This window comes from Erinaceus europaeus, chromosome 3 (genome assembly GCF_950295315.1).
Source record: "Erinaceus europaeus chromosome 3, mEriEur2.1, whole genome shotgun sequence".
Classification (NCBI taxonomy): domain Eukaryota; kingdom Metazoa; phylum Chordata; class Mammalia; order Eulipotyphla; family Erinaceidae; genus Erinaceus; species Erinaceus europaeus.
In genome coordinates, this window is record NC_080164.1 from 40999543 (window position 1) to 41012992 (window position 13450).

General features: G+C 38.2%; 1 protein-coding gene across 7 annotated transcripts in view; it reads left to right on the forward strand.

The window, feature by feature from the left end:
* Positions 1-13450, forward strand: part of MYT1L (myelin transcription factor 1 like) — a 527336-nt gene that overhangs the window by 436004 nt on the left and 77882 nt on the right. For all 7 annotated transcript variants that reach the window (XM_060187042.1, XM_060187047.1, XM_060187048.1 and 4 more), the window contains 3 exons: positions 1004-1240; positions 3033-3154; positions 4030-4098. In XM_060187042.1, the coding sequence (XP_060043025.1) occupies positions 1004-1240; positions 3033-3154; positions 4030-4098 (428 nt within the window). The remainder of the gene's footprint in view (positions 1-1003; positions 1241-3032; positions 3155-4029; positions 4099-13450) is intronic.

Below are 13450 nucleotides of genomic sequence, written 5' to 3' on the forward strand. Positions count from 1 at the left end.
CATGGGAATTTCATTGCCAGCATCTTCCCTCTGCTATTACATCCAGAGGAAAGAACTGCTAGACATCTGAGTAGGCAGCAGCTTTCACGCCAGCTCTGAAGTCAAATTTTTGCTCAAGAGAGTATGACTGTCTAGAAAAAAAAAATGGATGGCTGAGGGTATTTTGATTTTCCTTACTCTGTCCTCCACATGTCCTTTTCTCTCTCCCTCCTTCTGAGAAGCAAGAACTGAAGAATTTTTTATCTCTTCCAAAGCATCATTAAAAAAAAAAGCATGCTATACCTCTTTAGGATTTTTTTTTAAGCCAGTTGAGTAAATTGCAGGTTTTTTGAAGCTTAGATTAGATCTGACCATAATCTCTATAGCAGAGACATTTTGAACTGTGATTGCATGGCTCCCTCTCCTAAAATGGGAAGTCTCTGCAACACAGGATTTTGTGTTAGAAAGTAGATTCCATCCCCTAGTTCTTCTCCCCCTCCCTCTATATCCCTCTAATTCTTCTGTTTTTGTATTCTCTGAATCTTAAAAGTATTGACATGAATGAAACTAAAGGAGAATTGTGAAGTATATTTAAGTATATGCAAGCTAAAGCATATGTGTGTGTGGACTCTATGCATGCACACAGAGATAATTCTGATCTCTTATGAGGTAGTTAAACTAAGAATTAAAATGAGGTACTTGTTTAATTTTCCTCTGGCCAGGCATATTTCTAAAAGTAGAGGTGGACCTGGTGGGGGTGGGAGGACATAGATGATAAGTGCCAACTCAATGATAGGTGATTAATTAGCAGTAGAGGGATGGATGATGCATGCATCTGCCTATCACAGCTAAGCACAGGATTGAAAAACATGCAAAAGGGTTGTTCTGATCACTTTGGGAGTCTATGTAAAGGAGACGCAGTGAGTACCTCAGTGTCTCAACTCTGCACTGACTGCAAACAGGGCTGTGATCTGGTGAAGGGACCATGTGGTTATCGTGTTTTCTTATTTTGTTCTGTCCCCAGAATCCTGACATGGAGGTAGATGAGAATGGAACTCTGGATCTCAGCATGAACAAGCAGAGGCCGCGTGAGGGATGCTGCCCAATTCTGACTCCCCTGGAACCCATGTCACCCCAACAGCAGGCAGTGATGAACAATCGGTGTTTCCAACTGAGCGAGGGGGATTGCTGGGACTTGCCAGTAGACTACACCAAAATGAAACCTCGAAGGGTAGATGAGGATGATTCCAAAGAGATTACTGTATGTCCTTTTCATTGAACCTATCTGTGTCAGCTTGGAATTATAGATGGGTGTCAGCTGGGAGAAAATGCCATTGGCACATACATTAAAAGAAAATGTATTTTTCTCTTTAAATAAGACCTGTGACTGACTGGGCTTATCATCCATCCATTCTCCTAACCCAGGAGAGAATTGTGACTGGTATTAATTTGGGTGAAACAAACCACCAACTCTTAAATGATGAATTTTATTTTCTAAGAAGTGTGTTTTGTTACAAATGATGCCTCTAAGAAAATGTATGAACAGCATACCAGTTCATTTTTCTGAGTGACATGGTGATATAATGTGTATTTCCCTTGCAAGCAGAGAATTCTAAAAGTATTGAATACTTCTGTGGTTAACTATGTGCTGGTGACTACCTAGCTCCTTAAAATTCAGAATAGTCTCTGTTCTTATAGAAAATTAAATATTCAAAAGCATATACTCCAGCCTTGAATGAAACATTGTATTATACTCATCTAAATCTTTGTTAACTATAATATTACCAGAAGAACTATGTCAAGTAGTAGTTATACTTTTATTTTAAAGTAGTTACACTTTTTTTTCTTAATTCAGGTTATTAAAATAGTTATAATAACCTTGTGACTGAGAAAAGATATGAAGAAAAGTTGTTTTTTTATTGGACTGACTTTCTATCCAGCATTCAGTTCTCAAAAGTATGGCATGTCCTTTATTTGCCAAAAAAATGAAAATCTTTTTGAATACAATAAGGAGCTCACCATCAAAGCAATGGCAATAACAGTCCACAAAAATAGAGGTAGGGGAAAAGGAAATATCAGCTATTTGTAGGAATTGACAGAAAAGATACCTGATTATAGAGCCATTACATCTTAATGCCTATTATCTTATTTTTAAATTGATATAAATATCCAGGCATTGTAAAAGAAAATAGAATCTCATTGACAAGCCAAACTCCACAAGATTTATCTCTCCTACAGTGTTATCATTACTACCAAATAAAGCATAGTAGTTGAGTTGCCAAATTTATTTTAATTAAAATTAAAACCCTCATATATCGACAGAAGTATTTTTCATCATATAGACTGCCCTAAAAGAAAAACTACTGTGGCCTTTATTTCTGAAATACATTTGGTGAACATCGCCATCTATAGGAATTGCTAGGCTACTACAATTGAACCCATTTACCAAAGTAGATTTTTATTACAAAGAAAATGCTGTGCAAGAATAATTTAAAATCAGAACATTATTTTAAGCTAGTCTTCAAATGCCTTTGGGACTTATAAGCTCAAATATGTAAACAGTCACTGTTGATTGGTTAAAAAAAACCTACTCTCAAATATTTAGGTATATTGTTCAATCTGCTGGTCAGGGTTGGAGAAAAGTACGCAACACACCAACAGATACTTGTTGAACTTGGAATGAGAAAGATACGTTTGAAAGTAATCTCTCTAGTTGTCAGGCCATTTATCTGTCCCTCTTGTGAGTATAGTCAATGGCATATTGTAGAAAGTCCTGCCCACTGACAAGTCACCATGGTATTAAAAATTCAGAGCAGCAGATGAGAAACTAAGGACCACCACAGAAAAGAGATACTCTGCAACACAGTTTACTTTGCATTTTGTAAAGAGGTCTCATCAGAATAAAGCTATGTCACAATTTCAAAGGTATAGTTGGTTGGACAAGGAAGGGAAAAGCAGAGGCATCCAACCCCAAGTGGAGGGGAGGGAGTTCTGTTTTGAGCTATGCATTGAGTTGTCATCTATGTGGCCCTGAAGCTGTATTTTGCCTGCAGCCTGAAGACTTGGATCCTTTCCAGGAAGCTCTAGAAGAAAGAAGGTATCCAGGGGAGGTAACCATCCCTAGCCCCAAGCCCAAGTACCCTCAGTGCAAGGAGAGCAAAAAGGACTTAATAACGTAAGTATGTTGTGAGGTGAAATTTTCACTCTTCTTAATTTTCTTTTTCTTTGGCTTTTTAAAAATTTTTTAGCAAAACTGGGTCTTGCACATGCCTTGCTGTTTGAGCATGCTACATTTGCAGCATAGGAGAAACTTGAACTGCCAGTTGAGTAGAGTGAGGAGTCAGCTGTGGGCCTGTTTGTCCTAAGATGGTCTGTGGTGTGGAGGCGCCATTTTCACTCAGTTCTGTTTACTGTGTGCTTTTCTTCAGGGTGCTTTACCTCCTTGCAGACATTGCAGCTAAACTGGAAACAATGAAACTTTTTCAAAGTCTTAAAAAAAAAAAAAAAGAAAAATATACTTACTATTTTGGCTGTTTCTGTTTGTGTTTGGTGGCAGATGTCCAACACCCAGGTGTGATGGGAGTGGTCATGTGACTGGTAATTACGCCTCTCATAGAAGGTGTGACTTCATTTCCTCATGGTGGATCTGTCTTCTCAATTTATTGTTTTCAGCTTACCTCAACAATGCTGTCAGAGTGAAATGTTGAATTATGTGTCAATCCTTTAAGTGCTAAATGTTGACCTTTAAAGGCATGTTAATGTGTGTGTTGTATAATGCCTTTTATTTTCAAATGATCTACCTTAATTTAGAAGATGTTTAATAAGCATGTGAAGCAGAGAATACAAATACTTCCTCATTTCAACTGTTTACTCAGAAACATGCTTTCTTAAATTTGTATGCATACTGAGTTATTTATTTTTTAAAAGTCAATATACAGCACTTACCCCATTGCTTTCTGCATTAAACATTTTGATTCCAATGTTCTGTCATGTTTGTTAAGATAATCACTTGTGGGGTGAACTCACCCAGTCTTCTGGCCTGTCTTACAGTCTATCGGGCTGCCCTCTGGCTGACAAAAGCATTCGAAGCATGCTAGCCACCAGCTCTCAAGAACTCAAGTAAGATTTCATGAAAATAACTCTTTTTAAAGATCTATTCATGTAGCTGTTTACAAAAAAATAAAAAAGAGGGGATATGCCATTTGGAAAGAAAAGTGTTTTAAAGAACCACCCTCGTACTTCAGAGCCTTGGTTTAGGACACAGGTTGGGTCCTCAGAATTTCAGTCACCTTCCAGATAATCCTTGTTGCCTTTCGCCCCTCTCATTCCTCTCTAGCTTTTTCTAAAATGAGCTTCTCAAGTATATATGTTTTCTCTCCAGAGATGCATGCACACAGAAGGGAAAATGTATGTCATCATTCAAACTTTTAGGAAATGGTTATAATGTAAGAAGTTAACAAGCATTTCAGTTAGTAGTTGATATAATTATTGAAAACATCAATATCTAATTAGTGCCAGTGACAAAAAAAAATCTGCCAAGATAAAAGCTAACTCTTTGAGTACACAATGGTCACAACAGTTAACATTCTAGGATTTGAGTAAAGCTCACTAACAGTGCAGTCAGCATTCTCTGAACATACACATCTACTCTCAGGTTTTTGGTCTCCCTCTCCTCTGTGCCTATAATTGTTTTATATTTTAAGCATACATATGGTAACCTACACTGATACCACCAACCTTTATATGAAACATTAGCACACATGATGACCCTTATTCAATTTTTAGACAGACTTTGGAAGAAGTTGGTACATGTTGTTATAAAACCTGTATTGAAACATTTGGCACTTAGTTGAGTTGACATTCATGTGTATGTAAGGAAACCAGGCAGGAGCTGAAAGATATTGCCTCAGCACAATGGCTACCAAGAATCCCAAAATAGATGTTTTTTAATTAACTAATGTGCTACCAATAACATGTCAAATCACTTGGCTTCCATTTTGTTTGGAAATGACTTTATCACTAACTTAGAGAATGTTTTCTTTCATCTGTGTTTGCTTTCTCTCCTGAGGCTTCCACCCCTTCACTCCAACCCCTTTGTGATAGGTTAGGGTTAGCACAGAGTACAGGGTTCTGATTCACACCATGTCATTTTTTACAGGATCCCTGTCCAAGGCCCTAGTGCCATAGATCACCTGCTCATGTTCAGTGACCTCCTGAACTAGCCCTTTCGTCACAAGACTCTTGGAGTTTTCTTCATGGAGTATAAACACCTGGAGGGCATCCTCTTACTTAACAGATTTACAATTTGTAGCATCATCCACTGCGCTGCCTAATGGACAAAGTAGCTTTTAGAAACTCAAAAAATGGACAGACTTAGCAAGAACAACTCAAACCACTTTGTTAAGGCATCTTTTATTTCATGGCTTCAAATTCTATTTCCCTCCTGGTCAAAAAGCATAATTAACTGCACTTGGAACTTGGCCAACACATCAGATCATGGCAACATTCCTTTGAATTTCTTGATGAGGAATACTTTGCAAGTTTGGCATGTCTCCAGTTACAACAGGCCAGCTGTAAACAAGAAAATAGCCTTTGCATAACTTGCATCTAGTATTGTTTCTATCTGATTAGTGTCTCAAGATGACCTCTTCCCCAGAGACCAGAGTAGCTTTCTGATGGGTCTAGTTCTCAATTGTTTTCATCCTTTGACTTTGACTTAGAAGTTTAATTGATCTGAAGTTCCAAACAGACCTGCTGCTTCTCCTGGCTTCAGCAGTTTCTTCTTCTCTTGCTTCATTCACCTTGAAGGGTCAGGTGATGAGCCTTACCCTCAGCATCTTCAGAGGAGAGGTTTGCCCTTTACACCTCCAGGGAGGGAAACTTCCAAGTGGTCCTACCCTTCGCCCAACACTTCTAGAAGGGGAGACCACATCTTCAGGGCACAATTGTCTTTTTCCCTAATTATAGCTGATCTAATGTCCATACTCATTCCTAAGCTTGTCTGTGCAACACATGAGTTCTATTTTACTGAACCCTTCTTGAAAAATGGGAACTTGACAAGGTTTCTGAAATTTTCTGTTTTTATTAATCAATCTGTAAAGCCAGAGATTCCAGCTAAATGTCTACTCTAAAATATCTGATATCTATACGGTCAATTTAGGTTTTGTGATATCTTTCAAAACTGAAGGAACCATAGATATTTTTTTTCTCCTAACTTTTTTAGTTAATGATTTTTTTCTACCCATTGTGATTTGTGTCTGAGTCCTGAAAGTATGTTGGGTAACTTTCCCATGCTTAGAGGCACTTTAGGAGTTACAACAACTTTCTCTACAATAATTCAAGCATGTTGTTTTTTCCTTAGATTATTCTTTATACTTACATATTTTTTGACACCTGCAGACCTGCTTTACCGCCTGTAAAGCTATTCCCCTGCAGGTGGGGAGCTGGGGGATCAAACTGGGATCCCTATGCCTATACTTACATATTTTTAAAGCTTTGGTTGAATCCTGTTACTGTAGCCTTTTACTTGACTAAGAAAGTGAAAGCATGCTGTTCACTGTATGAACTGATGGTCTCTCTACCTCTTCATAAAGGCATTTTCGTAAGTGGATTCAATTTACCTAGAAATACTTTTTTTTTTTTGCTGTTATTTTTCATCTTACATGGAATTTTCTGGAAATGTTCCTCTTGGTGCTTCTAACACCAAGTATTGCTAGCTGGCCCTTAAGACATTTCTGATCATGGACAGACCACACACTTTGCCAGAGAAACTCTGGGTCTTGGATCTTCAAACCTCTTAAACTTGAGATAACTTTGTTCAGTTCTTATCCAGAACAAAACTTATGGAATATTTCTTTTTTAAAAAATTCAGTAATTTCATGTCTGATTATGTATATGTAAACTGAAAATGTATTAAATTTAATGTTATAGAATACCATGCAAACTCTGGAGTTCTTGCTTTTCTGGTTGCTAGTGCATGTAGTGTGGAAAAGAGATTTTTAAAGGTTTCAAGTGACTAAGAAGCAAGATGGGGTTAGTATGGACTTTAGGAGGCAAATGGGAAAACTCATTATTAGAACTCCTCCCTTAGGACTACACACTTCCCATGCTGGTGAGGAGTATGTGGTTTTTGTTATGTACCTGCCTCATCATATTACGTGATTTCTGACTGTGGCATTCACTAGGTCCCCGGGCCAAGAAAAAAAAAAAAAAGATAAAATTGTTCAAAGTCAAGTGATTTTTTTTTTTTGAGAACTTGTCTAATGTAAGATTTTATTATCAGGGAAATCATCTTCTCTTAAAATTTCATTCACTAGGATGTAAGAATTTAGAGGTTTGAAAGAACTGGCAAATTTGCATCATGTCATGGTCAGACTTTTTTTTTTTTTTTTTGAGAAACCATATTCTCCCAGTCATGAATTATTTTTCCTCCTTCCAGATGCATGATCAGTTGCAGACATGGGTGTAATGTAGGTGTTTTAGCCATCTCACTCACCAATTTAAACCAAATCAAAACTGATTTCAGTCAGAGGCAATTAGCTCTAAAACTGAGCCCCTAAGTTGGTTTCCACTTATACTTTGGTCACCCAAAATTAGATACACCCTTACTTTCATGCCTTTATCTTATAATGCCACAATTCCTTTCAATAGTGTAGATCCTGATAGCAAAAAGAGTTGTTGACTTCTGGTACATCTTTATTTCTCGATGTTTGACCTTTTATTTCATCCTCATAGGGCTTGGGGGGCCCAAAGTCTGGGTTCTCTGCTCTTTAGAATATTGTCTTGTATATTCTCTAGCTTCTAGGTATCTATCCAAGGTACTTTTTGTTGTGGCTGTCACCTGGGCTTCACTACTCTGGGTAAACTTTTTCAGAAAGAGACAGAGACAGTAAGACAGGGGAAAGACACCACAACAATGAAGTTTCTCCAAGTGCTAAAAACCTGGAGCCAACCTTAAACCTGAGTCCCAAACATGGAGAACCAGATGCCTTTCCAGGTGAGCTTTCTTGTCCTGGTACTTCTTAACTTAGGCATTTGACTACAGACTTTCTCTTCTTTTTAAGATTGGGCTGCATTTATTTTAAATTAAACTTAAATCAAGGATTTGAAATTCTGAACTTATGCACAAAGATATGACATTTCACTGCTTGGACTTTCTTTTTTCTATAAAGCAGTTCAAGTAGCTGAGATTGGATAGAGATTTCTGGGCTTTTGTCTATTGTTCAGGTTAAATAAAGTTATTCACTTTCCTTAGAAATCAGACCGTTAGAAATATTCCTCCTCTCTGTAATCTTGGCCATCAGGGTATATAATAGTAAATCCACAAAACACTGTGAGGTACACTGCCCTGGCCCCTGTCTCATTTCCCTAATATTTTCTTTTCTTATCAGAAGCATATGTTTATATCTGGATTGAGCTTCTTATGACAGAAGTTATTATGAGGTTTGGCCTCCGTGGTTTTTTGTTGGTTTGTTTGTGTGGACTTTGTATTTGAGAGCATACCGGTAGTGCATTGTTCTTAATTTCAAAGAATACTCCCTTGTTTCAGTTAGAGACATCATTTGGCCCTGCAATTAACAAGGCTTCCTTGAAGCACATAGGAAAGTATGGGAGGTGTATATGTACATGTGGGGATATCTATGAATAAGAAGACACGTTGACTGTGCCCCTCCGGCACATCACACCCTACTTGTGAACTCTGAGGCCAGAACTATTCAAAGCATGAACATTTAAACTAATGTTTCCGGCTCTCCCCAAATTAGCATAACACCTATTGATAATGAAGCATGTGACTCTCCTAAAGTCCATGACTATTTACAAAGTGTTTCTGCATGTATTATATCCTCTGTTAAAGCAGATGGAATACCTAGACACATGGCAATAAGTAATTGTGGCAAAATTTGAACCAAGATCAACTTCTTCAAAGTCGCATTTTAACTGTTGTTTGCACAGAATATTAAAGACTCAAATTAACTGTAGTTACAGCCACATAAACACATGCAGGATTCTTTCTGTTGTTTTCAATTATGTGACTCATGTGATACTTTCAGTCACCTTCATGGAAAGTTAGACTGGTGATTGAGTCTAGTGATAACTAAATTTCCAGATACTGTAACACACCTTATTGTGCAAAACTATTTTCATGCATTCCCCCATAAATCACAATATGCACTCAAGCTCACTTGATTTCAGTGCTTCTCAGATGTTTATAAAGTGTGCCTTACAGCCTTTCTACAATACTCAAAAATAACAGCTTGGGGACCAGGTGGTGGCACACCTGGTTAAGTGCACACATTACAGTATACAGAGACGCAGGTTTAAGCCCCTGGTCCCCACCTGCAAGGGGAAAGCTTCATGAGTGGTGAAGCAGGGCTGCAGGTGTTTCTCTCTGTATCTCTTTCCCTCTCTATCTCCCCTTCCCCTCTCAATTTCTCTCTACACAACAATAAAAAAGATTTTAAAAAAATACCAGCTTAATGAATCATGTTAAGTTAATTAATTCAGGAGAAGGATGAATATCAGATAATCTCACTTGTAGATGATACCTAAGAAGCAAGGCAAGAAAAGGGAAACAGAAAGAAACTTGAACTGAGTGAGGTGTACTGCAGCAAAGCAAAGGACTCTGAAGTGGAAGGAGATGTAGGGACAAGTCATCATTAAAGACTCAGTGAAGAGTAAAGAGGGGCTGGGGCTAGTGGTGAGGGTAATGTACAGACACATATGGCAGAGTGATAAGAACTGGTACTCATTTAAACAATTGTCCTGTAAACCAGTATGTCCCCAATAAAATGAAAAATTTAAAAAGGACTGATTTAGAACAAAGTCACTATAGCAAATAGTTAATCACAACATAGTAGAAATCCTAAAATGAGAATGTCTGATGATAGCTCCAGTTGTGCACACACACACACACACACACACACACACACACACACACATATATATACATGGATGAACATATATATGTTAATCCAGTGAACATATAAATATGAATGGACACAAAAATAGTTTCATTAGGCAGAGCTATACTACAGACATTTTAGCTGACTTAAAAGAGAACTGACTGGCTGAGGTAGATAGCATAATAGTTATGCAAAGATATCCTCCTCCCTGAGGCTCTAAAGTCCCAGGGTCAACTGCCCCAGACACACACACATACACACACACACACACACACACACACACACACACACACCACCACCACCACCACCACCACCACCACCACCACCACCACCACCACCATCAGCCAGAGGTGAGCAGTGCTCTGGTAAAAAAAAATAATAAAATAAACAAATTAGGGTATATCCCTAGGAGAGGAATTACTGGGTCATATGTAAGGTCCAAGTCTAGCCTTGTAAGGGTCCTCCAGACTGCTCTCCACAGAGGTTGGACCAATTTACATTCCCACTAGCAGTGCAGAAGGGTTCCTTTGTCCCCACAACCTCTCCAGCATTTGTTGCTGCTGTCCTTTTTGATGTATGCAGTTCTCACAGGGGTGAGGTGGTATCTCAATGTTATCTTTATTTGCATTTCTCTGACAATCAGCAACCTGGAGCAATTTTGCATGTGTTTGTTAGCCTTTTGGATCTCTTCTGTAGTGAATATTCTGTTCATATCCTCTGCCCATTTTTGAATGGGGTCATTTGCTTTTTTTGTTTGCTAAGTTTGCTGAGCTCTTTGTATATTTTGGTGATTAGTCTCTTGTTGATGTATGGCATGTGAAGATCTTCTCCCATTCTGGGAGGGGTCTTTTTGTGTGATGGTTTCTTAGGCTGTGCAGAAGCTTTTCAATTTGATGTAGTCCCATTGATTTGTTTTTGTTTTAGTCTTATCCTATGGTTTTTGTCAGTGTTTCCTTTTTATAAATAAAAATTTAAAAAATAATTAATTCATTAAAGTTACAAAAATAAAAGAGAACTGACTTTACTATTTCTGCTTCTGGAATATGCTGATAATGCCAGTGTCATACCTTACTGCAAGCTTCCCTAAGGTCACAGGGAAGGCTCACTTCAGGAGGAAAATACAATGGCCCTGCTAACAAGTTCCCCTGATTATTTGTTTATTTTAATGAGGTTTTAGTTGGAATTTTTCTTTCTCTCTCCTTCTCTTTGTAATAGTCAGCATTAGTCCCAAATTACTAGTGAGGGTTCCTACCAAGAACCTGGGTTCATGGCTCTTTTTTGTCTATCTTTAACTTTGAATTCACACACAAACCAACCAAACATACACAAAAAATATAAATTTCAGGTTATGTCCCTTCATAATAGAGGGACCTATGCTTTGCCAGAACATTTGGAGATTTCACGAGCAAGATTTGACGTGCCTGATTAGTTTTCTTTTTTTAAATTTTTTAATTATCTTTATTTATTGGATAGAGACAGCCAGAAATCAAGAGGGAAGGGGGTGATAGAGAGGGAGAGAGACAGGAGACCTGAAGCCGTGCTTCACCACTCATGAAGCTTTCCCCCTGCAGGTGGGGACCGGGGCCTTGAACCCAGGTCCTTGCACATTGTAATACATGCGCTTAACCATGTGCACCACCACCCTGCCCCAGGATTAGTTTTCTTTGTCTTGTTTTTGTTTTTAGTAATTTCTTTTTGTGTATACTTTTACTGGGGGAATTAATGATTTACAGTAAATTGAATTAGTGGTACATGTATAAAATGTCTCAGTTTTCTGCAAAACACTCTCACACCCAGCCTAGGGCTTCCTTCACCATTGTGTACCAGGACCTGAAAGTTTCACCCAACATCCATCCGAAAGTCCTTTACTTTGGTGAAGGACACCAAACCCAATCCAAGTTCTACTTTGTGATTCTTCTTTCTGTTTGTGTTTCTCAACTTCTGTCTATAAGTGAGATTATCCTATATTCAGCCTTCTCTTTCTGGCTTATCTCATTTATCATGATTCCTTCAAGCTCCATCCAAGATGAAGTGAAGAAGCTGAATTTATCGTTCTTAATATCTAAGTAGTATTCCATTGTGTATATATACCACAAATTCCTTAACTATTCATCTGTTATTAGACACCTAGTTTGCTTCCAGGTTTTAGCTATTGCAAATTGTGCTGCTATGAACATAGGTATCCACACATATTTTTGGATGAGTGAGTTTGGCTCCTCAGGATATATCCCCAGAAGAGCAATTGTTGTGTCATAGGGTAGGTCTATGTCTAGCCTTCTGAGAGTTCTCCAGACTGCTCTCCACAAGGTTTGGGCCAATTTTCATTCCCACTATCAGTGCAGGAGGGTTCCTTAATGCCCCCTACACACTCCCACAACCTCTCCAGCATTTGTTGTTACTTTATGCCAGCTATCTTCCAGCTTTTTGACAAAAATTGTGGTCAGATTCAGAATAGAAAATAAGATGTAAGTAAGCACAGGCTGACAGAATGTGCCTGATTTAAATTTAATAATTAAGGCACACTATTTTCCATAAAAAAGATTCTTTATGCAAAACAAAGCTCAGAGCATGTCCTGCCTAGTGATGTGGGAGCATTGCCACCTGCTTTGTGCTTCAGTGTTCCTCTCATGAAACAGTCTGGCACCAGGCACATATATACCAGAGACTCAGTATTACTATTAACAATGTCAGCACACAAAAATCTCATAGCTTCTCCTAAGTCACTGGGCTTTGTGGAGACATTAACCAGAATTTAAAGGGCAATGCAATAGTGACTTTACTGAGTAACTCCATATTCACTGTTTTTATGATGTCTCTGAAATAAGTGAACTTCAATACAATCAAAAATCTTTTGAGCCTTTAGCTTTGAAAGACTTTATATCCAGCTCTGTAATTAGAAAAAGAGAAAAGATCAGAGAAGAAAAGTCACTGCTATAGTTAGCAAACACCTGGAAAATTATTTTGGAACAAGTGGTAAAGTTGTGCTCTAGTCCCATCTACATGTGTCTTACAGTGAGTTTGTACTGTATGTGCTGTGTGTGTGTGTGTGTGTGTGTGTGAGTGTGTGTGTGTGTATGCACTTATGTGTGTATGGTATTTGATACTTTATTTTATCACAGTTTGATATGTGTGTGTCGTTTAGTACCCACGTGCAAGCTGCTCCAGCCCACCCCCTATCCCCAGTCACTATTTCTGCCTATCTGTGCCCACACCCTATGGACCAGCAGTGAGAGAGGGACCATATGGAGCTCCCCAGGCTTCTGCGTAGAAGCACCAACTATGAAAAGTTATATCTGGGGAAACTATAAATCAAACTATGTAATTCATTCATTTATTTGAAAAATATGTATCAGTGCCTAGAGATAAGGCATAGTTTCTTTTTTAAAATTTTATTAGTGATGTAATAATGATTATCAAGATGATAATATAGCAGGGGTATAATTCTATATAGTTCCCACCACCAGAGTTCTGTGTCCCATCCCCTACATTGGAAGCTTCCCTATTCTTTATACCTCTGGGAATATGGATCAAAATTCTTTATGGGGTACAGAAGGTGGAAGATCTGGCTT